Source organism: Lepus europaeus, chromosome 1 (assembly GCF_033115175.1).
Source record: "Lepus europaeus isolate LE1 chromosome 1, mLepTim1.pri, whole genome shotgun sequence".
Lineage (NCBI taxonomy): Eukaryota > Metazoa > Chordata > Mammalia > Lagomorpha > Leporidae > Lepus > Lepus europaeus.
Genome location: NC_084827.1, coordinates 54,581,746 through 54,607,733, shown reverse-complemented (window position 1 = coordinate 54,607,733; position 25,988 = coordinate 54,581,746). Strand labels below are relative to the sequence as shown.

Genomic DNA, 25,988 nt, shown 5'->3' with positions numbered 1-25,988 from the left:
GAGAAAATACACATATTAGAACTCTTTTCCCTATTCCATATCTTAATTACTTTAGATAAAAAGGAGAACTTACAAATATTTCAGAGATATTACATTGAAGACAGAGATATACATGGTCTATTATAAGTTTATGGTGATTTCTCTTAAAGTAATAATAATATCGAATGCATTAATAAGGCATCAAGCCATCTGTGCTAGCCCTATCTCTGCCCCCACACATGCATATTGGTGCTAATTTTAGTATGAATTCTCTTCAAAGTTCTACCAATTACCTTCATTAAGGCAGCAAAGCCTTTTCTTACCATAGTAAGAAAAGAGGTTGTTCTTTTGTCATGAGGAGAGATGGTTTGAAACTGTGTACTAGATACTTTATATGCATTTTGTACTTAACACTCTTTTTTTTCCATTTATTAAACTTTTATTTAGTGAATATAAATTTCCGAAGTACAGCTTATGGGTTACAATGGCTTCCCCCCTCCCACAACTTCCCTCCCACCCACAACCCTCCTCTTTCCCGCTCCCTCTCCCCTTCCATTCACATCAAGATTCATTTTCAATTCTCTTTATATACAGAAGATCAGTTTAGTATATATTAAGTAAAGATTTCAACAGTTTGCCCCCATATAGCAACACAAAGTGAAAAAATACTTTTGGAGTACTAGTTATAGCACTCTTTTAAATGTGCTTGTCCCATTTTAAACATGAATATACTTAGAAAAATAAGATTCATATTTAAAGCGTTTTGAAACCTGCAGTATTTCCTTATAAATTAGTCATAAGTTGACCTTTTGGAAAAAGTGAAAAGAATATGAAATTTTAGACTTGGATGATATGAATATGGTAGCATAACTGTTTGTTTTATGATTTGGTGGGTCACGTTATTTTTCCAAGTGTATATTCTATTGTTTGTTAGGTGAGAATATGCATTAATTAAAAATCATATTTGGCAGTGTAATGTAAGTGCTTTGAAATTGAAATTATATATATTCATTGTTACTATTAATGTTTATAAAATTCTAGTAGGCAAATTGAGAAGTACCATCATTATTGGCTCCATTTGTAGGTGAGAACCCTGAGGTTATGAATTCTGTGAATTTTTAATGTTCATAGAATTGCTTACAGTTGGATTCCATACAAAGAGCTCTGTGTGCTGAATCCAAATTTAGCACCTTTTTAGAGGAGAAGACCACATTATCTCTAACTGGATACTTTGACTCACTATACTATTTCCTAAGTTTCTAGGTTACTGAAAGTGTATATATGTGTAATGTAAATTTTGAATAACCTTAAAGTTAAAAAGAAATTAACCTTTTTTGGCAGGCTTATTTCTGAAATATTTAGTGTGAAAAAAGAATTCAGGAACACTAGTTTTATACCTTCCTATTCACTATCACCACCCAATCTTAGAGTTCCTCATTCCTTTTATTTTCTGAGAAAGCTGTGAGCTCCTACTCTGAGCCAGCCGCTCTGCTAGCATTTGAGATTGCTTATTGTCAGAGACAGATTTCAGAGGCCAGAAGAAGAGAAAATAACTTAGTAATTTAAGACAGAATCTTATTTGTAAAGAAATATAATAAAAAACGTATATTTGAGACCTGGTCTCGCCTGAATGTAAACAGTAAACAATCTTTTCAGAAATGTTTTATCCTTAGTCATTTTTTTTATAAATTGTAAAACAGTCCATAGCAATATGACATCTATCATTTATTCAGTAAATTCAGAATTTTCGGTTGAATACAAGTCTTTTTTTTTTTTTTAAAATTTGACAGATAGAGTTAGACAGTAAGAGAGAGAGAGAGAGAAAGGTCTTCCTTCCATTGGTTCACCCCCCAAATGGCCTCTACAGAAGCCAGGAGCTTCCTCCTGGTCTCCCATATGGGTGCAGGGGCCCAAGCACTTGGGCCATCCTCCACTGCCTTCCCAGGCCACAGCAGAGCTGGACTGGAAGAGGAGCAACCGGGACTAGAATCTGGCGCCTATATGGTATGCCGGCGCTGAAGGCGGAGGATTAACCAAGTGAGCCACGGCACCGGCCCCAAATACAAGTCTCTTAATAACAGATTTCAATTTATGAAAAACAACAGAGGTCAAATAGCAGGTTTGATTACATGCACATATGATTAGAAATCCTCTAACTGTATTTGTTGAGAAATGTTTTAGTGTATAGGTCTATATGGTGATGAAACTGTGGAAAAGAATGGAAAAATTAAAGCTGATTAAAAATACTTCTAAATAAATAATTTTTTAATATTTAATAAATAAATATATGATTAAATATGCTTTTAAAAAATATTTATTTATTTGAAAGTCAAGTTACACAGAGAGAGGAGAGGCAGAGAGAGAGAGAGGGAGAGGTCTTCCATCCGATAGTTCACTCCCCAGTTGACTGCAATGGCTGGAGCTGTGTTGATCCGAAGCCAGGAGCCAGGACCTTCTTCCAGGTTTCCCACATGGGTGCAGGGCCCCAAAGACTTGGACCATCTTCTACTGCTTTCACAGACCATAGCATAGAGCTGGATCGGAAGTGGAGCAGCCGGGTCTCAAACCAGCGCCCATATGGGATGCCCGTGCTTCAGGCTAGGGCGTTAATCTGCTGTGCCACAGTGCTGGACCCTAAGTATACTTTTAAACTCATATTTTCCTTAAGTACGTTCTTAAAAACTACATAAATGTACATAACCAAGTAAAATTTGAATACTTTTACAAGTTTTAAGGGGCTTCCATTCACATAGTTAAAAAGGCTAAAAATCTCTTACAGATCTTTTAAGGTTTTACACAAGCTTGAACATATTTTAAGCATTTTGAATATTTCAGTTGTAAGAATTTTTTTGCTTTACAAGTCAACACACAAATAATTGGTTTGATTCCAATGAGCATCTGAATGAATGTAAGGTTATGCTGCTTTGGGCATATATAATGAGTTTGTATTTGTCTCTTTATAATTTTATGAGACCTTTGATTCTTTTTGCTAATGTGATTTATTTTTTCATTTTTAAATGAAGTAGTAAGAGAACAATGAAATAAGCTACTCAGATAAATCAAAAATACTAATTGCAGTCTTTGAATCATAGGCTACAAAATGGTGTGAGCCTGAAGTGTATCTTAATCAGTTGAGATATAAAAGTATAAATTGAACAAAAGGGAGACAGTTTAGAGGTATTATGTTAAGTTCAGTATATTGATTTGACATCCTCCTCTTTGTGTACCTGTAATAGAGCATGGATGTACTTATGTGTCTGTACTATAATTTGTTAATTGTACTTGGATAAAAAGTGTCAATTTTCTTGTTTTGTGATATGCTCACGAGTACTAAAATATGCTGCCACCATGTGATTGTATCTGTAAAGATTTGTAGACTTATATTGCTAGAATTTTGTGAGTTTTATGATATGAAACAAAGGTGTATATTTAGTTTATGTGATCCAAGGACTTTTGTGGTTCCTGAATTATGCAGCAGAACTGGTAATTCGTAAGGTTTCAGAGAAGTATCTGTCCAACTTCTGGATGGACTGTCTTAAATAAAATTGTTTCACCAAAGTGATGAGCATGCTATCACACTTCTGAGGAATTCTGGGGTCTGTTTTCAGCTAAAATAAATCATGTGCCAATATGCCACCTAAAGTTGTTGGCTACATTTAGCCTTCTGAAGACAGACTACCTCTGTTGGGAGGCCATGGGGTTTGGAAAATCTGTAAGAAACTGACAGCATAATCTGTTACCAGAACTTAGCAACTTCCACTTTATAATTATGATTTCTTAGACCTTTTGATGGGCTATATTATATTTTTAGATGATATACAAAGTACTATAAGACTTTTAGTAAGTATTGTAAGATGATCTGATGAAAAATAGGAAAAAATTTTTGAATAGTTCTTCACTAAATGATACCTATAATTTATATAGAATCCCATCCAGAAGTAAGAGTAAGCATGAGAAATGATTACTCCTTTTTTTGAAGTCTGTAAAAGAGAGAGGTAGAAATAATTGGAAAATACATTAAACCAACATATGTTTGAATCTAAGTACTGTGGTTCAGACCATGGTAGTAAAAGTTGAGAGGCAGCAGATATTAATGATAGAATATTAAGTGATAAAGGAAGACATTCAATATGGATTGTAAAGGATGGATGGCATTTAGCTAAGTGGGAGAAGAGCCCACAGTGGACTCAAATCATGACTCAGGTAAGACAAGGTGAGAATATTGTCTTGATGGAGTGAGTGGTCCGTTTAGATGTTATGGTTTGCAGAGATTTTAGTTATGATGAGGCGTGAAGTAAAGAGAGGATGATAGCATGATTGAAGAGCATTTATTCAACAGTTAATGTGAACAGCACGAACACCAGCAAACAGATTCTGTTTGTTCTTTTGATGTTCCATTGCTGTAAGTACTACTGATGTGTAAATGAGCAGAGCTTCCATTAGAAGTCTTACATAGATGTGTTATTTCAGTTCTCTAGTTTGGCCCCCAAACAGGAGATTGGGAGATTTTAGTTGTGATGCCTTCCAGATAGGTATTTTGTTTGTTTCCTTTTTGTTTTGGGGTGTGTGTGTGTGTGTGTGTGAGTGTTTGGAGAGATTTTCATTCTGTTTTGAAGTTAAATAGATTAATAGTTCTGAGCAGGAATAGGTTTTAATTATGGTGTCCCCAAATTCATCAGTTTACTGTATGTATTGAGGTGATTATCTTGTGTTATTGAAAAACATGAATTATTAAAAATCAGATCTTCTGTACATAAAGATAATTAAAATGAATCTTAAAGAAGAATGGGATAGGAGAGGGAGTGGGAGATGGGATGGTTTGCAGGTGGGAGGGTGGTTATGGGGGGAAAAAAACCACTATAGTCCAAAAGTTGTACTTTCAAAATTTATATTTATTAAATAAAAGTTTTGAAATAAAAAAATAAAAAATAAAGACCAGAATATTTTTTGATAATTGTTTTGATACTTATTTTTGAAAAGTAGCCCTGTTAATCAAAACTCTATGTGAAGTTTACAATTAAACCTTTTAGTAGTAGCTCTTGAAATATCTAAATAAGATATTTGATTTCTCAACAAAGGCTTTAGCCACTGAAGTTGTATTACCATGTTTAACAGCTCTAATCCTAACAAAGGCTGTTAGAGCTGAAAGGGTAACCTAGGGATTGATTAAACAGGGAAGTATATTAGAGTAATTATATGCAGGTCTACATTAGAATACTCAGACTAAGCAGAAATCCTGTCTAGTCTATCTTTTTTGTTTTGTTTCATTTTTTGCTTTTTGTTTTTAAATTTTAAAAATTTCTTTAAATTTGTTGTTTAAGGAATACAAATTTCATAAGTACAACATTAGGAATATAGTTATTCTTTCCACCATACCCGCCCTACCACCCACATTCCCAACCCACCTCTGCCTCCCTCTCCCCTTGCCAGTCTAATTCTCCATTAAGATTCATTTTTGGCTGGCGCTGCGGCTCACTTGGCTAATCCTCCGCCTGTGGTGCCGGCACCCCGTGTTCTAGTCTCGGTCGGGGCGCCGGATTCTGTCCTGGTTGCTCTTCTTCTAGTCCAGCTCTCTGCTGTGGCCCAGGAAGGCAGTGAAGGATGGCCCAAGTGCTTGGGTGCCTGCACCCACATGAAAGACCAGGAGGAAGCACCTGGCTCCTGGCTTTGGATCGGCGCAGCGCGCCGGCTGTGGCAGCCATTTTGGGGGTGAACCAACAGAAAAAGGAAGACCTTTCTCTCTGTCTCTCTCTCACTGTCTAACTCTGCCTGTCGAAAAAAAAAAAAAGCATTTTCAATTAACTTTGTACACAGAAGACCAACTCTATACTTAGTAAAGATTTCAACAATTTGCACACACAGCTGTTTGAGGCCTTGTTTTATAGTTAACTCTCACTACAACTCATTGAAGACAGAGGTTCTGCATGGGGAGTTAGTGCACAGTGACTCCTGTTGTTAATTTAACAATGAACACTCTTATATAGGACATCAGTGACCACCCACGGCTCTTGACATGAGCTGCCTAGGCTATGGAAGCCTTTTGAGTCCACAAACTCCATCAGTATTTGGACAAGGCCATAAACAAAGTGGAAGTTCTCTCCTCCCTTTAGAGAAAGTGCCTCCTTCTTTGATGACCACTTCTTTCCACTGGGGTCTCACAGAGTCCTTCATGTAGAACATTTTTTGCCACAATGTCTTGGCTTTCCATGCCTGAAATGCTCTTGTGGGGTTTTCAGCCAAACAGGAAGCCTTAAGGGTTGATTCTGAGGTCAGAGTGTTACTTAAAGCAGTTGTCATTTTATGAGTCTGCTGTGTGGACTGCTTCCCATGCTGGAACATTCTCTTCTTTTTAACTCTACCTATTAATAGGCACTTGAACCTGTTTATATGGTCATTTTAACACTTCATCCTATCTATATGTTCAAGGTAGCAGTTAATATGATCACTTTTAACATTTAACATGGCATTTTTACCACCAATCTTAATGGGATTTGGAGTCCCATGACAAGTTTTTAAATTGTACCCCTAGAAGTAAGTCCATAGGACTGTATGCAGAAGTATACAGCTTTACAGTTACAAACTTCCTCCTCCCTCTCTTGTTCCCACTCTTATTTTTTACTGAGATCTATTTTCTTTTTTTTTTCTTTTTTACTGAGATCTATTTTCAGTTGACTTTATATGCATATGATTAACTCTGTGTTAAGTAAGGAGTTCAACAAATACTATGAAGAAGGAAAAAAAAAACCAAACCACACACACACACACACACACACGAAACTTCCTTGACAGTCAAGACAAGGGCAGCTCAAGTCATCCTTTCTTGAAGTGTCAATTTCACTTCTACAGATTTTGTTTTAGGTGCTCTATTAGTTCTCACAGATCAGGGAGAACATATGGTATTTGTCTCTTTGGGACTGGCTTATTTCACTAGGTTTCCAGATTCATCCATTTTGTTGCAAATGACTGGATTTCATTTTTTTAACTGCTGTGTAATATTCCAATGTGTACATATCCCATAATTTCTTTATCCAGTCTTTGGTTGATGGGCATTTAGGTTGATTTTATGTCTTAGCTATTGTGAATTGAGCTGCAATAAACATGGAGATATAGGTAGTTTTTTTGGTTTACTGATTTCATTACCCTTGGGTAAATTCTTAGGAGTGGGATGGCTAGGTTATATGGTAGGTCTATATTCAGATTTTTGAGGTATCTGCATACTGTCTTCTCTAGTGGCTTTACCAGTTTAGATTCCTACCAACAGTGGATTAGGGTACCTTTTCCCCCACATCCTCGCCAGCATTTGTATTTTGTTGATTTCTGTATGAAAGCCATTCTAACCGCGGTGAGGTGAAACTTCATTGTAGTTTTGCTTTGCGTTTCCCTGAGTTTCCCTGCCAGCTAATGATACTGAGCATTTTTTCATGTGTCTGTTGGCCATTTGGATTTCTTTTTTTGAAAAATGTCTGCTTTCAGGACCAGGCAAGATGGCGGAATAGGCAGGGAGCACACTTAGTCCGGGGGGAGAGAAAGTTTAATATAAGTGGAGATACTGCAGGGTCAAGGAAGAGTAGGGGATGAAACAGCAGAGGAAACTCTTCCGGAACTAGAGATTCACAGTGGACCTGCGTGGAGAGCGTGGGAGCCCAAGTTCGGGACACCAGCGGCAGACTCAACGCACCAGCGCTGGAACGCGAGGTGAGCCGAACCTCCATAGCCCGAGATACCAGCAGGCAAGCGGAAAGAGGAGGCTAGAGGGAACGAGGCTTGAAACTCCGTGGGGAAAAATTCACCAGGCTAACTAGAAGAGAGAGAAAAAAAATAAAAAAAGTGACTGATACGGACACAAGTTTCTCTCTCTCCGCTCACCTCTCAAAGGCGAGCAAGACAGAGCAGGCGCCATTTTGGACATACGTCATAAGCAGGGCGACCTCAGGTCTGCACCAGCCCTGAGCCTAGCAGAAAAACCTGACTCTGTGGGGAGGGATGAAATAACAGGAGATTAACATCTAACTTGGCAACCCAGTGGGAGACTGCAGGAGAATTGGAGCCCACACTGAGGGCAGCAGAGATTCCCTGTGTGGTCCTTGGGAAAGAGCTTCCAATCTCTGGCTCCTGTGGGTATATCATTTGCCTGCTAACTACCTCCAATTACGTTCAGCTGTGAGGAATTACTTCCCTTTTAAATAAAAAGAAAGAGAGATTCACCACACCTAACCTGGGAGTGTCATCCTTGACACACCCTCAACCCTGAGGAACCAAACACAGCTCTCAGTCCACACTCATCTCAAGCCTCTAAGGCTCCACTGCAAGCAGACAGTCCACTTAATATAGAGCCATAGTGTAACAAGAAAAAACACCACAGTGAAGAAACCAAATATCTCCAACATGCCAAACAACAAACGCAAAAACCGAGGTAACAAGAACAAGGAAGACACTATGACGCCCCCAAATGAAAAAGACACCCCAATTCAAGATTATGAAGATGATGAGATCGAAGAAATGCAAGAAGCGGATCTCAAAAAATTGATAAGAACATTAAGAAGTTCTCAAAAACAAATTCTCGAACTACAGAAATCCTTCATGGACAAGATAGAAAATCTCTCTCGTGAAAGTGAAATATTAAGGAGGAATCAAAATGAAATGAAACAACTAGTGGAACAAGAAACTCTGATAGTAAATAGAAATCATAATGAAATGAAGAATTCAATAGATCAAATGACAAACACATTAGAGAGCCTTAAAAACAGAATGGGCGAAGCAGAAGAGAGAATATCAGACTTAGAAGACAGAGAACAGGAAAGGAAACAGGCAAACCAAAGAAAAGAAGAAATTAGAAATCTAAAAAATATTGTCGGGAATCTACAGGATACTATTAAAAAACCCAACATTCGGGTTCTAGGAGTTCCTGAAGGCATGGAGAGGGAGAAAGGATTAGAAGGCATTTTCAGTGAGATACTAGCAGAAAATTTCCCAGGTTTGGAGAAGGACAGAGGCATCTTAGTACAGGAAGCTTATAGAACCCCTAATAAACATGACCAAAAGAGATCCTCACCACGACATGTTGTAATCAAACTCACCACAGTGAAACATAAAGAAAAGATCCTAAAAGGTGCAAGAGAGAAATGTCAGATTACTCTTAGAGGATCTCCAATTAGACTCACAGCAGACTTCTCATCAGAAACCCTACAAGCTAGAAGGGAATGGCGAGACATAGCCCAGGTACTAAGAGAGAAAAACTGCCAGCCCAGAATACTATATCCTGCAAAGCTCTCATTTGTGAATGAAGGTGAAATTAAGAATTTTCATAGCAAACAGAAACTGAAAGAATTTGTTGCCACTCATCCTGCCCTGCAAAAGATGCTTAAAGATGTGTTACACACAGAAACACAGAAACATGGTCACCAATATGAAAGAAGGTAAAGGAAGGAAACCTCACAGCAAAAGATCACAGGAAGCTCAATTTCTCTTTGACATAGAATTAAACTCTGATGCTCTGTTAAAGCAATGTGTTAAAGTAATCTATTATGTTCTCTTGATGTCTGTTAAATTCTAATTGTTCAAAAACAGCTGAATTTTTATTAAGAGCTATGGGTTATTTAAATATGTGCTTTTTTCAAAAATTTGAATAATCACCTTGTAACAATGATCAAATTTGGTCTATGTTATGTCACGATTTTAAGAAATCTTATTTCAACCAGATATTTTGAATTTTGAGCCTTCTTGGCATTCTTGACAGGCATTCAAAAAATCAAAGTTTCAAACAATCTGGTCTCTAAAATTTCCAGTAAATCCTGGACTTTGGTTTTTCCAGTTTGGGCCCAACTGAAAAAATCGAAGGACCTATGTCTCTCATCTTATAGAGACACCAACTAATCAGTCTATTTGGAGTATATTAGAAGGACTGTCAAGATGTGATGTGGTACCAGACTTTAAGTTTCTATAATGGAAAATGCTATTAATACAAATGTTTGAGAATTAAAAAGCCTAATGATCTTGTGTTACTAGACATGATAGTTATCTTAATGAGAAAGCCCCAGAGGCTTAAAGGGTTAAATGCTTGTAAAATCCTACAGGTGCTTTCAAAAATACTGTGAAGTAAGCAAGTGCCTCTTGTTGGTTGATGAGTTTATAATTTTAAACATGGCGACTTAAAATCTTTTGTCATCCACAGTTATATATGATCTGCTGCTCATAAAACTAAAGCGTTGTTGGTTCTGTGTTTAGCTGTCCTCCTATAGGTTCCTATGGACTTTTTCCAGCCACTTTTATTGTATTCGGTACTTTGGGATGGCTCTGTAAACAGATGAAGCCAATAATGTATTAACAGTACCAACTGAGAGAAAGTATGGTTAACTGAGGTTACTAAAAACAAAAAGCAATTCAAATCAATTGGCAATCTACAAAAAGAGTTAAAGATTTTAAAAGCTATTATTAAAATTGCTATATTGGTCTATTATGCTATATTATATGTGTGTACATATTGTATGTCCACATGGGGAAATTTTATTAAGAGTTTTATTTTAAATGGCTTATAGATAAGATTGTCCATAAATTTAAGCTGCTAAAATCAATCAAAGATACATTTTAATTTGTGGGACCTGAATCTGTGTATCATATGTTTTAGACTTGTTGGTAGAAAGAAACTAAAAACATTTTAGATGGTTGTGCTTAAGTTTACTGGCTAAACAAACTACACCATGTTAGATATTTAAGAGGTGTTTTCAAATACATGATTCTGAAAATTTATAGAAGGCATTGGACCTTCTGGTAAATGTTTTCTTAAGTTGTTATCTAATGGTTGAAACGGTTTGCTAAGTATTCATGTGATATTGCTATTGTCAGCAAGCAATCTAGGACTTGCTCCCTCATTTCTCTATTCTAAGCCCAACTTGTTCTTTCATTTCTCTATTCTCTTCAAGGTAGGAAACTAATTCTATTATGAAGGAATCTGTAGGATGCACAATTTAATCTTTAGACCTTATAAAAGAGATGGCTAACATTTTTCTGCAATAGCAGAGCCAAAATAAGAACTTAAATAATAATCTCATAGCTAGATTCACTTCGCCATCAGCCAAGTATACAGTAAGTAGAAAAAACCTCCCTTTCAGACCAAAGGGAAAGAAAGTTTTAAAGTGAGAATATAATTTTCCTCATGGGCATTGTCTACCTTAGAAAAACTACTACAGAACATGCCTGTGACTATAGACTTGTAGTTCAGGCCACCGAAGATTAGAGATGGGACTTGGGCACTCCCTTGACTTGCACCCTCTGTTCTGCTTTAACACAAACCAGGAGGAAAAGAAAGCTCGGCATCAGAAGCAATGGGTGGCAGGCCTATTAATGGCTGATCTGTACAGTGATCTGCCCTCAAGGAGACCCAACAGGCCAGTCCACTGCAGTGGCTTTCAGTGTGGTAAGCCTGGGCTTCAGCAGAAGTCAGCTTGTGAAGAGCCCTGGCAGCTCTGCCAAGAGTTGGATCACTGGAAATGGACCTGCCCTGGAGTCGAAGGATGCCCAGGTCAGAGCCACAGATCTTATTGACTCTAAGCTGAAAAGCCCTTCACTCAGCCCAACTTCCAAAGTGACCACTGCAGCTGAGGGGATGGTCAAGTAGGGTCAGCAACATTGCAGGCAGAACTGTAAATTTCTTGTTAGAGATGCCACCTGCCTTTACCTGGCCAGCTCTCCTCCCAGGCCTGCCAAGTAATGAAAGTCAACAGAGTGCCTTCCCCTAGGAGGTTCACACCTCCCTTAGGATATACCCCATGTGAAGAGATAGATAGGTCTGGGCCTCTGAATTTACAAGGCCTAAAGCCCACCAGATTATTATCAAGCCCCTTCTATCAGGTTCTATTTGCCTCTCAATCAGAAAAATTACTTGTAGCTTAGACAGCACCTTTCTTAGCTCCTCTAATAATGACTCTGTCCTTTGTTCTAGGCCCTGTCTAGTGCACTTGGGCCTCATTCCTTTGTAATCATAACCTCTACTCTACCACCAATGGCTCTACTCCCAACCTGTGTGTACTGATGGTCCTCTTCCCCACTTCATGCTGTATAATTGTTCAAACCTGGTAAATGCCACTCTTAGGATCATTGGTTACTATCCTCACTCTGTCTTTTATGATCTTGTCTAAATATGATCAGAGTCGGCAAACTTGGAAGGCTTCCATAGCCTTGGCAACTCATGACGACAGCCTAGGATGGTTACTGGCGCCATGAACTAGAGTGTCAATTTGTTGGGTCAACAACAGGAGCCACTGTGCACTTGCTCCTCATGTGGGATCTCTGTCCTTAATGTGCTGTACATTGTGATTTAATGCTATAACTAGTACTCAAACAGTATGTTTCACTTTGTGTTTCTATGTGGGTGCAAACTGTTGAAATCTTTATAGTAAATTGATCTTCTGTATATAAAGAGAATTGAAAATGAATCTTAATGCAAATGGAAGGGCAGAGGGAGCGGGAGAGGGGAGGGTTGCAGGTGGGAGGGAAGTTATGGGGGGGGGAAAGCCATTGTAATCCATAAGCTGTACACTGGAAATTTATATTCATTAAATAAAAGTAAAAAAAAAAAAAAAGAAAAATGTCTGCTTAAGTCCTTGACCCATCTCTTAACTGGGTTGTTTGTTTTGTTGTTGTGGAGTTTCTTGATCTCTTTATAGATTCTGGTTATTAATCCTTTATCAGTTGCATTGTTTGCAAATAATTTCTCCCATTCTTTCAATTGCCTCTTCACTTTCCTGAGTGTTTCTTTTGCAGTGCATAAACTTTTCAATTTGATGTGATCCTATTTGTTAATTTTGGCTTTGATTGCCTCTGCCTCTGGGGTCTTTTCCAAGAACTCTTTGCCTGTGCCAATGTCTTGCAAGGTTTCCCTAATGTTCTCTAATAATTTGATGGTGTCAGGTCATAGATTTAGATCTTTAATCCATGTTGAGTGTATTTTTGTGTAAGGTGTAAGGTAGGGATCTTGCTTCATATTTCGGCATGTGGAAATTCAGTTTTCCCTGCACCATTTTTTGAAGAGACTGTCCTTACTCCAGGGATTGGTTTTAGTTCCTTGGTCAAATATAAATAATTTTGTTGTAGATGCTTGGATTGATTTCTGGTGTTTCTGTTAGGTTCCATGGTCTATCAATCTGTTTTTGTACCAGTACCAGGTTGTTTTGCTTATAACTGCCTTGTAGTATGTCTTGAAATCTGGTATTGTGATGCCTCCGGCTTTGTTTTTGTTGCATAAGATTGCTTTAGCTATTCGAGGTCTCCTGTGTTTCCATATGAATTTTAGAATCATTTTTCCTGTATCTGAGAAGAATGTCCTTGGTGTTTTGATTGAGATTGCATAGAATCTGTAAGTTGCTTTCCTGAAGAATGGACTTATTCTTCATTGGTGTACCATATTTAGTAAGCAGACTAAATGAATGAATGGTCTTAGGCTATTTTCCGTGGTGCCAGTTGAGTTGGAGCAGCTCATTGAATGATTATGTGTCCAGGCCTTTAATTCCATTGATGTACTTTCTACAAGTAAGTCTATTGGTGAGGTAAGTGAAAGATGACTATTTTTATTTATTTGTCATATAAAATCTAGAATTTAGGAGTAGGTCAACTTTGCCATACATAATAAAGCTAGATTTTTTTTTTTCCTTTTAATGCTTACATATTAAAGGTAAGAATCCTTCCAGGACACATTGGTACAGTTGTAGGATGTTCTGTATACTCTATTCCATTTCTCCTGCCATTGGTCAAAAGGATCTGAATGATTAAAATATAATGTAAGAGAGGTGGTGCTACTTGTGATAGATGACTTGTAAAGTTCCTAATGGAATCTTCATGAAAGTTGATTTGTATGACTCATCTTGGCCTGTTTGACTTCTATTGCAAGAGGAGGAGTTGCTAAGGCCTAAAATATTTTAATATAGTTATCCTTCGCTATAACAGAATCAAGGAAAAACTTGGGACCAACTGTGCCATAGAAATGGGCACCATGGGTGATTGGCAACAAGTCTCTGAGGCAGTGATGTTTAGTACATTCAGGAACATCTCTGTTCAGAATTCTAGCTGCAGTTTTGATTTTGGAAGTGGAACAAGACAATAATTGTCTCCAAATAAGGTTTGCAGATGTTGTAATTATGGGAGACTTTACAGTTTGAATCAAAAAATGGGGGTGCATTGTCAGTGGGCAGAGAAATAGGATAGGATTCTGAGAAGCATGACATATAAACAGACAATGAAGACAAAAGCTTGCTTGCTGTGCAGACTAGGTAAACAGGGTGGCCTGCAGAGTAAACACAGAGATACTGTAGCTTGAAGAGCACAGTTAAACATTCTCAGTTAATTTGTTTAATTCAGTTTGGCTCAAATAATATTTGTCAACATCTGTGATGTGTATAAGGTCAATTAGAGCTTGGGGGTCAATAGGAAGACTACTCTGACAAGGTCTTTAACACTTGTTGCTTTAGGGAGGTATAGACCTGGAAATAAAATTATATAAGTGTTAGCATAAGAACACCAAAAAAATCATGTATTTCTTGTAAAAATTTCTATTTTGTAGGGATTAGAGAGGCATTAAGATTTAAGGGGAAGGAGTTGGATTCAACACCAATATTAGTTTTAAACAGTTTACTTTTGTGGAAGTGTAACATGTTTGAAAAATGATGACAGCCAAATGGAGGAGAGTGACTTTGGAAATGTGAGAATGAAAGGGGAATTATCTTTCACAAACAATGCAGACAAGCTTGGGGAATAATTGAGAATGCAGTAAAGATATTACAATACAATTTCTGGTTGATAACTGAGAGGGCAGTGGCACTACTGCAGTTTGTTGCTGTCCCTAAATGCATGGTGAAAGACCTGGAGATAGCAAAGAGGAAGGTGATTTGTGATGTTGATGCTGCGACTGGTTTCAGTGGCTTAGAAAGGCAGTGTTTTTGTTGTTGTCAGTGAAATGGGATTGGAAATACTTCTGTTTTTAGTACAAGATTGTTAAGTGCTGAGATAAAAATCATTTCTGTCTTCAACAGATTTGGTCAGTAGAATTAAATAAAGTGGAGGCTCTTTCAAAAAACATCCTAAGAGGATAAAAAACCTTTTCATATTCTGATAGCTGTAGACACTGATTTCAATCTGTATTCTAGCAGTGAGGGGAGACATTGAGGCATCAAATATCTTATGTATTGTTTATCAAAATTAGAAAATGTGGCCATTAGGCCGACGCTCTGGCTCAATAGGCTAATCCTCTGCCTGCGGCGCTGGCACACCGGGTTCTAGTCCCAGTCAGAGCGCCAGATTCTGTCCCAGGTGCTCCTCTTCCAGTCCAGCTCACTGCTGTGGCCCAGGAGTGCAGTGGAGGATGGCCCAAGTGTTTGGGCCCTGCACCTGCATGGGAGACCAAGATTAGCACCTGGCTCCTGCCTTCGGATCAGCGCGGTGCGCCAGCCACAGCACGCCGGCCGCAGCGGCCACTAGGGGGTGAACCAATGGCAAAGGAAGACCTTTCTCTCTGTCTCTCTCACTGTCCACTCTGCCTGTCAAAAAAAAAAAAAAAAAAAAAAAAAGTGGCCATTAAAAGGACAAAAGAACAATGGCATGTATTCAAGAAAAGAGTGCCTTAAGAGAAAAGCAGTGCTCTCTCTGTGAAGGGGCAGAGATTCCTGCTTTCTGCCTTCCATTTCCCAACTCTCTCTGCTTAGATGAAGATATAGTTACATATATTTATAAACCACAGCAGATCATTTGATTTAGAAGTAAGGATAGGATAAAATATGTTGATGTACAGCCTGTGTATGCTATATCATGATAGTGCTCTGTTTTGCAAATGTCCATACAGGAGTTAGTGCCTATTGATTGACTATCCATGAAGCTCCAGTATTCACATTGCAAAGAAACTTGCAATTTTACTAATAAAACCACATGCACTGCCCCCGCCCCCCCCCCCCCCCCATAAATTTGCAGGGGCAAAATAAAAGAGAAACTAGAAGGAAAGAAGGATTCATCACAGTATCATCAGATACTATATAGATTTGTGAGTGGTTAGATGCGTATTTATTTCCTTTTTATCATGAGGAGGATAAAATGGAGTAAAAGTTTTCTGTGTTAACACTGCTTTTTGCCATGGTATTTGCCAAAGTAGCAATTGTTTGATGGTTTGAGTACTTTAAATATTGCTATGTTTAAAGAGTTATTTATTTTGTAAAATGCTTCAAACATATAGATAGGTAAAAATAAGAATATAGTGCATATACAGGTGTTCAGTACTCATATTGAACACAAATGTGATGAACACCAAGTACCTACCACCCATATTTAATAAATACCATAATTTTATTTTTTGATTTTTTAAAAAGGTAGAGTTACAGAGGGAAGGAGAGACAAAGAGAGATAGAGATCTTCCATCCACTGGTTCACTTCCCAAATGACCACAAAAGCCAGGGCTGTGCCAGGCTGAAGCCGGGAGATTCTTCTGGGTCTTCCATGTGGGTGCAGAGGCCTAGAGACTTGGGCTTTCTTTTGCTGCTTTCCTGGGCCAGTTAGCAGAGGGCTGGATTGGAAGTGGAGCATCTGGAACTGGATGGGATTACTAGGGTTGCGACTTTATCTACTGTGCCACAGTGTCAAGCCCTTGATTTTGTCTTTAAATCAAAAACTTAACATTTTGGTTTGAGTTGAACACACATCTCCTTTAACCTTCTCCAAATGTAAATTTGCTTTCTATGAGACTGCAAATTAATCCTTATTGTACTGGTTCACGAGTTTAAATAATTTTAGAGAAGATTTTAAAACTTTAGGAATGATTAATTTATTTTCAAAGTCAGTTGTTTGAAAATAGGAATATGTTATTTGCAAAACTAGTATTTGACAGTTTTGTACTGTAGGAAATTTTCCTTGTGCTTAGCCTTCATATATTTAGTTTTTTTTTTTTTTACCACGAAACATTCTGTAAAAAGAACTTTAGTTCCAATCATTACTGTTTTTTCCTTTGAGTAGATTTGTTAGAATTTGTCATTATAAGTTATTTCAGTGATATTTAAAGCATTTTTTAAAGAAGCAAACATTTTTAGAATTAAACACATACATTTTGAACATAGGAACTTTTGAAAATCTTCTAAAATATAGTATCAACTTCAGCATTCATCTCCTTTTCACAGTGGATGCAATGTGAAAACAGCCATTGCAATTATGTTTGTATGTATATACAGAAGGTATATCCCACAGATATATACCTCTCTCATACACACACACGTTCAAAGAAGGCTTTAAAAATTGGTAGAAATGTGCATTATCTACTTTTCCACATTTCTTTTTTAATTTTGAGAGGCAAAGAGATAGATGGATGAAGGGATGGATAGATAGAGCGATCAAGCTATAGATTTCCTATCTACTAGTTTACTTGCCAAATACTTGCAGCTGGGCTGAGGCCAAATCTGGGAGATGAGAACTCAATCCAGCTCTCCTATTTGGGTGGCAGGAGCCCAATAACATGTTCCATCACCACTGCCTCCCAGGATCTGCCTTAGCAAGAAGCTGGAGTCAGGAGATGGAAGCAGGTATCAAATCCAGGGACTCCGAAGTTGAGATGCAGGTAACTTAAAAACTAAGCCCAATGTTTGCCCCTTTCACAGGTTTTTGAAGCCCTCTCCATAATATATGTTTACCCAAATACCTGTATTACTTATGTATATCACTCTTTCATAGAGATTCATAAAATTTAAAATGAAACCATATTTTTCCTTTAAATCATGCTATTTGTTATAGTTTTCAAATTTTCAAATTTATTTTTAGCTTATTTGAATGGCAGAGAGACAGAGTTTTCAAACTGTGGTTCACTTGACAAGGTCCCTTAACAGTTATGGCTGGATCAGGCTGAAGCTAAGAGCCTGGAACTCAGTCTGCCCTCATGTGAGCAGCAGGTACCCAAACACTTGAGCCATCACTGCTGCCTTAAAGGGTATGTATAAACAGGAAGCTGAATCAGACTCCAACCAAGGCACTCAGATATGGGAAGCAGGCATCCCAAGCAGCATTTTAACACTGTACTGAATGCTCGCCCCTATTTATGATTGTTTGCGGGTGATACAATTATTTTTATTTACTTTCTTTATAGAGAATGTTCTTTTTCTACTCCAAAATGTTTAACTATGTTTGTTTCCACACATTTGAGTATGTCACCTTGGAGGGGGAAGTAATGCTTTGTTAATTTAAGAAAGTAGCAATATATTTGTAATTTAACAGGCCTACTTTGGGCTGTATGATTAAAACCTGTTTATTAGTCATCAATAGAGTAGATATAATTGATTAGTGGAATATAATAAATTAAAAGTCATGTTTTATTGTCTATGTTTTTCTGCTTCTGAGAGTAATTAGAATTTGAGTAAGCCAAAGGCAAACAATAACAAAATTAACATGAAATTACACATTGATTCTTACCTTTTATTTTCCTTAAAATATAGGATTTTGTGTTCTCTGAGACTCATTGTTTATATTTTAATATGATTACACATTTTATATTTTAATATAAATCACAATAATTTGGTCTATATTTTATGCTTTGCATGAGGAGAGAAATCATTTCAGAGGGTACCTTTCATGTTTTGAAAATGGCTTTTACTCTATCATCTCAGTGACTGTTGTTTTCTGTTATTTCTAGATACAAGAGTGGCTCTGTTTAAACTGTCAGATGCAGAGAGCTCTGGGAGGTGATCTGGCTCCCCTTCCATCTTCACCGCAGCCCAAACCACAGACTGCCCCTGTTACTTCTCCAGCAGCACCAAGAAAGACATCCCCACCATCACAGCAGAGTTCCCCAAAGAAGGATATTGCACCCAAAGAGGATATCCCAAGGGCTCCTGAATCTAAAAAGCCACCACCACTAGTGAAACAGCCAACCCTTCATGGTTCTCCCCCAGCCATGACCAAGCAGCTCCCTGTGGCAGAGTCCTCGTCCAAGCTAGCCACTCCCAAAGAGCCTTCTGTCCCATCTGAACAGGCCAAGGCCCCTGCTGATGCTGATAAATCAAAGCATCCCCAGACAGCGCAGCCACCCACAGGTGTTGATGCTTCGTCATCAGCAACAACAGAACCTGATACCCTGAGCTCCAAAGTACAATCAGAGACTCCAGTGAAAACAGCCCCTCCTCCAAAAACAGACTCTGCCAAACCTTCTCAAAGCTTTCCACCAACAGGGGAAAAAGTCACTGCATTTGATTCTCAGGTCATCCCTCGACCTGCATCAGATTCAAAACTTACTTCACATCCGGGGCCTGGTTCAGAGAGCAAAGGTCAAAAACAAGTTGATCCAGTTCAAAAGAAGGAAGAACCTAAGAAGGCACCAACCAAAATGAGTCCTAAACCAGATGCCAAGCCAATGCCAAAAGGGTCACCTGCACCTGCTGGCCCACGACCTACCACTGGCCAAACTGCCCCTGCATCTCAGCAGCCCCCAAAGCCTCAGGAGCAGGCAAGGCGTTTCAGTCTGACCCTGGGAAGTATTACTGACGTTCCTAAGTCACAGCCCACAACCCCTCAAGAAACCGTAACTGGGAAACTCTTTGGGTTTGGAGCATCAATCTTCAGCCAGGCATCAAATTTAATTTCCACAGCCGGCCAGCCTGCACCTCACTCACAAGGTGGGCCAGGGGCCCCAACTAGACAAGCCCCTTCCCCTTCACAGCCACCTGCTTCTCAGGGGCCACCCAAATCCACAGGTCAGGCACCGCCATCACCTGCAAAGGTTGCGCCTGGGAAAAAGGAATCAAAAGCTCCAGTAGCAGAAAAACCAGCACCTAAAACAGAGCAGTCTCCAGCAGTAAAAAGAACAGAAGCAGAAAAGAAGCCCCCAGCAACTAAGGATAGCAAACCTTCAGCAGCAGCTGGGCCTCCAAAAACTGTCCTTCCTCCAGAACCCAAGAAAATCCCCAAGCCAGAATCAGCCTGTCCTCTCTGCAAAACTGAACTCAACGTGGGGTCACAGGACCCTCCCAACTTCAACACTTGCACTGAGTGCAAGAAACAAGTATGCAATCTCTGCGGGTTCAACCCCACACCACACTTGACTGAGGTAAGCAGTTCATGTTACATGGGAATGTGGGTATGCATCTACTCTGAAATGTTTTGATGAGCAAATTTCTGAGCAAAATGTGCATATCCAGTGAAGAAAACAAATGAATGTTGATATCTTTGAAGAAGTTTCAGTGGCTTATTATGTGCCTGCCTTCTTGGGAATTTATGTTGTTTGTACTTTTATGGGCTAATAATGCACCCTAAGTAAGAAGATGAAATTAGCTGATAAAATAATGGGTCTTAATGCTTCATGAGTTAAAGACCTATAGTTTTGGACGATTAGTTGGTTTTCACCTAAGAACTCCAAATAAGAGCTGTAATTAACTGTTTCCATGATCTCTAATCCTTCTAGACACTAATATATTACAAAGAGATAGAGTATCTGGTCAGATCCATAAATGATATGAAATCTGTTATACAAAAACTTATACTTTGTATAAGTTAACAGTGTTGCTTAGTAGAAAACATATCATGGGTAAGCTTCTTATAATTCTATTTGAGATATTGTCTGATAATATAATGGAACACTTTACAAGGAACTGTGAAAATAAAAATACACGGGTTTTTGTACTAATGTGAACAATTTAAAACATTCTTTTTCTCTACAATGTAAATGAACAAAAGGTAGATGGTGAATTTCTACTTAATGTAGTCAAAAGAATGCATCCACAGATATCAGTGGCATATTAGAACTGTTAGACTTTTGGATCTTGGGACATGGAGGGTAGGGATGGCAAACAATCACTGATGTCTTAGATAAATTTTAAAAAATGAACATTTGGGAATTAAATTAAAATAACTATTGCTTTTATACAAAATAGAATTTCTAAAGGAACAATTCAATGTCCTTCATTAGAACAGAGAAGTTGAATGTATTTTAGCATGTATATAAAAGAAGCATCAGAATTCAGTTTTGGTAGTGTTTTTGCATTAAATGATTTTTTAAGGAATAAACTATAGAACAATTTTGTATTTTATTTTAAAGACATTAGATTGATTTGTCCTACCTGTTAACCAAATGCAAGTGTGATAAATAATGTTTCCTGAGACCCATTTTAAAGTAGATAAATTTTGATTTCTGTCAATGTCACAAGTGATAAAACTATAATAGTTATTACAGAGTTTTGGATTCAACGTAAAAGCAGAACAAAAAGCAAACCTTAAATTATTTTATAATTTTTAGCAGATTGGTTCTTTGGTTGTGTTTCATGAAGAAGAAACTTTTTTTTCTTTTTTTTGATTACTTGTGTATTTACCTTTATTGGGATCTTTTTATTTCTTTGCATGACCTTGAGTTAATATCTGCTGTCTTCTCATTTTCACTTTTGGTACTCCCTAGAGCATTTCTTACAGGTACAATGGTAATGAACTCCCTCAGCTTTTTTTTACTTGAAGATGACTTCATTTGTTCCTCACTTTATTTATTTATTTATCTGACAGATAGAGTTAGACAGTGAGAGAGACAGACAGAGAGAAAGGTCTTCCTTCTCTTGGTTCACCCCCTCAAATGGCCACTACGGCCGGAGCTACGCCAATCCAAAGCCAGGAGCCAGGTACTTCTTCCTGGTCTCCCACGCGGGTGCAGGTGCCCAAGCACTCAGGCCATCCTCCACTGCCTTCCCGGGCCACAGCAGAGAGCTGGACTGGAAGAGGAGCAACCGGGACTAGAACCCGGCACCCATATGGGATGCCGGCGCCGCTGGCTGAGGATTAACCAAATGAGCCACAGTGCCGGCCCCTTCCTCACTTTTTAAAAATACCTATTTATTTGAAAGGAAGAGTTAGAGATGGAGAGAGAGAGAGAGAGAGAGAGAGAGACCTTCCATCCCCTGGTTTACTCCCTAAATGGCTGCAACACCCAGGACTGGGTCAGGCAGAAGCCAGGAGCTTCATTCAGGTCTTCCATGTGGATGGCAGGGGCCCAAACATTGGGCCATCTCCACTGTTTTCCCATGCCATTAGCATGGAGCTGCATCTAAACAGCCGGGACACGAACTGGCGTGCATCTGAGATACCATCACATGCAGAGGCTTTACCTGCTACATAGCCACAATGCTGGCCCCAGAAAAAAAATTTTTTTCTTGTGTATCTCTTTCACATATTTAAAATAATTGTACTCTTTTTTGAGGAGATGGAGTATCAACACAGTGCAGTTAATTTAAATAGTTATAGCCCGGTTGCCCCTCTTCCAGGCCAGCTCTCTGCTGTGGCCAGGGAGTGCAGTGGAGGATGGCCCAAGTGCTTGGGCCCTGCACCCCATGGGAGACCAGGAGAAGCACCTGGCTTCTGCCATCGGAACAGCGCGGTGCGCCGGCCGCAGCGCGCTACCGCGGCGGCCATTGGAGGGTGAACCAATGGCAAAAGGAAGACCTTTCTCTCTCTCTCTCTCTCTCACTGTCCACTCTGCCTGTCAAAAATTAAATAAATAAATAAATAAATAGTTATAGAACAAACTGTACCACTAAAAACAAAACTAATTTCTGTGTTTAAAATGTTTTTTCTGTAGTGTGCAGGGAGTACTATAACATATAATGTTCTAAGGTAAGGAGTATCATGTGAACTTTGTATGCTGTAGTTGTATTCCTACCTGTAACTTGTATTCTGCATGTGTATGTAAACACATGGACCCTAGTGATTACTGAAATCCTGTCATTGTTGAGAAGTATGAAATGAGAAATGCTTGGGTAGAGAGACGATAGACCTTCCTGGGGAATCTTTGATTTTCTGAATGTTGGTAGGTTTTATGTTGAAAGTGGTAGTTTGAAAAGGAGATTTCTTGAATGAAACACAGAATTACCAAGGACATGCCTGACATTTTAGTGAGTTGGAAATATAAATTGTCTGAAATAGTTAGATGATTTAAGTGAGGTACTGCCTTGAAGTGGGATTTAGACAGTTTGTCACTATCCTAATTACTATGCTGTATGGCAATGTCTTTTAATTTGAAACATCATAGTTTAGCAGGAAAGAAAGTCTGATGTAATGAAATGACCAGTGTTTATGGCTCATCCTAACTGTACTGATCCGTAAAAAGTTTTCAGTTAGTATAAGGATTTGAAGTAACCTCTGGTTTCAAGGTAAGTCCACTGGCTAACCTGGCATCAAGGGTGTGTAAGCATCTGAGCTGAGTTAACGAATGTTTCTATTATTATTATTATTATCATTAGATAGATTTTGGCACATGCTGGAAGAAGTTAGTTGAAAAGAATGGTGTGTGTTTGCATATGTATGTGTATATATGTGCATATGCATATGTTTGTATATCATATAAACATTCCTATTTTACATACACACACCTATAGGTGTATATATATATCCAGCAAATTTTAAGTATGATTGATGGACTTAATTCGTGCCGTAATCCCGGTGTTCCTGTTAAGTCTTTTTTCACTTCCCTCAGTTGGAAGTTAGGAAAGCGTCTCCTCTTTGATCCTGGTCTCTCTCTTCTTCATTCAGATGGTGTTGTTTTTCTTGTGAGCCAGCATTTTCTACTTCTTTCTTTACTGTACATTGGTGTTCATTTTAAAAGGGACATTCTGAAAATTGTTGGATTTTGTATTATTTTAAGAAATAATATTCTGGATTTCCATACATTTTCTAATAAAACCTACTTTTCTATTACAAGCCTCTTCTGCTCCTATACTAGCTGCTATGAAACTGGACTTTCTTTCCTCTTGGGGACACCAAAAAGGGATGGGGGTGTGTCATATGTGTGTGTGCGCATGCACACATGTGCACATGTTCCCCCCCCCTCCCCATTCTCTACTACTATTTTGTTCCTGTGGTAGTGAGAAGAGTGGTTTGTCATGAGTTGGGGAGCTAGAGCCAGTATCCCTCTTCTCCCACTTGTTAATGAAATACACCTGTCTCTAAGTTTGTTTCTGGTCTCCTTCTCTTTTATACAACATCCCTCAGTGCACCTGAGGGGGCTGAGGGCTGGCTGCCTGTTGGCCAGGAGGGGGTGAATGAATACCAGCTTTACAGTTTAATTGTTTGATGCCCAGTTTGTATAAATGACACTACAATCCATCAGCCTCTGATAGCAAGGGGCAATTCTTTTATAGGCTTTAATTTCTGCCAATTCAGGGAATCTTTTGTCTTTGAATAAGTTTTTTAAATTTAAAAAAAATTTTAACCTTTATTTAATAAATATAAATTTCCAAAGTACAACTTTTGGATTATAGCGGCTTTTCCCCCCCATAACCTTCCTCCCACCCGCAACCATCCCATCTCCCACTCCCTCTCCCATCCCATTCTTAATCAAGTTAGAATAAGTTTTAAAAGTGGCAGTAGGGCTTTCTGAAAGAGACACTTTTACAGAATTTCAAATGCTTTCAAGGCACTCTGAGAAAAATAGCCCAAGTTGTTCAGGCACTAATAATCCTACTTGTATTTGAATGCAAAAGAATTCAAGATGCTCATAGTGGATATTTAACTATCTTTCCACACTTTCTAATGTAACATTTTACTATGAAATAAAACTATGTTACCTTGTATTTCAGGAAATCCTAGCATCAGAAATTTGCTTCCATGGCAAGATAATTATGCACAGTGTAAATGATGTAGAAATCACCAAGCATATATTTGTAACTAGGCAACAGATGAATTTTTTGCTCTGATTAATATCCATTGGTGAAACTTGTGACACCTCAGATCCTTCTCTGTATCTGAAGAGTTGGGCTGGGGGGAGAGTGGGGAAGCGCTTCTGGATTCTCCAGCAAATTCGAAAGACGGCCTGCCCAGTGGAGATGTGTGACCTTTGTGTTTGGCAAACACAAGTTAGTGTCACTTTACTTTAATAATAATTAGTTAATGCTTTAAAAAGCATACATCCGGCCGGCGCTGCGGCTCAATAGGCTAATCCTCCACCTTGCGGCACCGGCACACCAGGTTCTAGTCCCGGTCGGGGTGCCGGATTCTGTCCCGGTTGTCCGTCTTCCAGGCCAGTTCTTTGCTGTGGCCCAGGAGTGCAGTGGAGGATGGCCCAAGTCCTTGGGCCCTGCACCTGCATTGGAGACCAGAAGCACCTGGCTCCTGGCTTTGGATCAGTGCGGTGCGCCGGCCGCGGCAGCCATTGGAGGGTGAACCAACGGTAAAGGAAGACCTTTCTCTCTCTTTCTCACTGTCCACTCTACCTGTCAAAAAAAAAAAAAAAAAAAGCATACATCCAATAATTAAAGGTCTGTAAGGACCAAGCCTCCCACTCCTGCCCCAGGAAGCTTTACAGGCTACAAGAATGATCAAAAAGAAAAAGAAGCCTACCAATAGTCAGTTTCAAGAGAATTATAGAGTTCTTTGTGATATGTGGAAATTTCTAGCTTCTGGTTCCCTAGGCAAAGAGAGGACAGCTGATATCACTTTGCAATTGTCAGAAAATGCTGATCAGCAGGTCTCTAGAAAAATATTTCAATCATTAACTTCTGGAGAAATTTGATATGCCACTTTTTTATTGGTCAATATTTATTAAACATGTTCAAATAGGGTTTAAGTAAAGAGATGTTTCTGTTTAAACAAATTTTTAAAAAATGTAATTTATCCCATGGGTATCCATTTTTGAATGCATATTTATATAGTTCATATTCTAGTCATATGGAAATTCTGTATCAGTACATGTGATTGAACAGCTTAAATGCCATTTGAAATAATGATTACTCAATTCAGTGAATGTGTGTTGTGATATACATCTCTTCATATCAGGAATTTAGGTTGCTAACTTTTTTTTTGAGAGGTAGAGTTATAGACAGTGAGAGAGAGGCAGAGAGAGCTAACTTTTTTATTATAAATAAGATGAGCATTTTTGGATATAAATACTTGAAATTTTAACTGCTTCCCAAAAGAAGCTTGCTCATGGAAGGGTCACCAAATCAAAGCATAAAGGCCCTGGAGTGTCACATTCTCTGCCACCACTGGTATGTGTGATTGCTTCCTCACCATAGCCTCTCCTAACTTTAATA

At 38.6% G+C, this 25,988-nt stretch overlaps 1 protein-coding gene across 1 annotated transcript in view; it reads left to right on the top strand.

Annotated features, from left to right (window-relative positions):
* The window catches only part of PCLO (piccolo presynaptic cytomatrix protein), a 623,081-nt gene that overhangs the window by 23,745 nt on the left and 573,348 nt on the right, over positions 1 to 25,988 (top strand). The window contains exon 3 of the mRNA XM_062178496.1: positions 18,623 to 20,032. Coding sequence (XP_062034480.1) covers positions 18,623 to 20,032 — 1,410 coding nt within the window. The remainder of the gene's footprint in view (positions 1 to 18,622; positions 20,033 to 25,988) is intronic.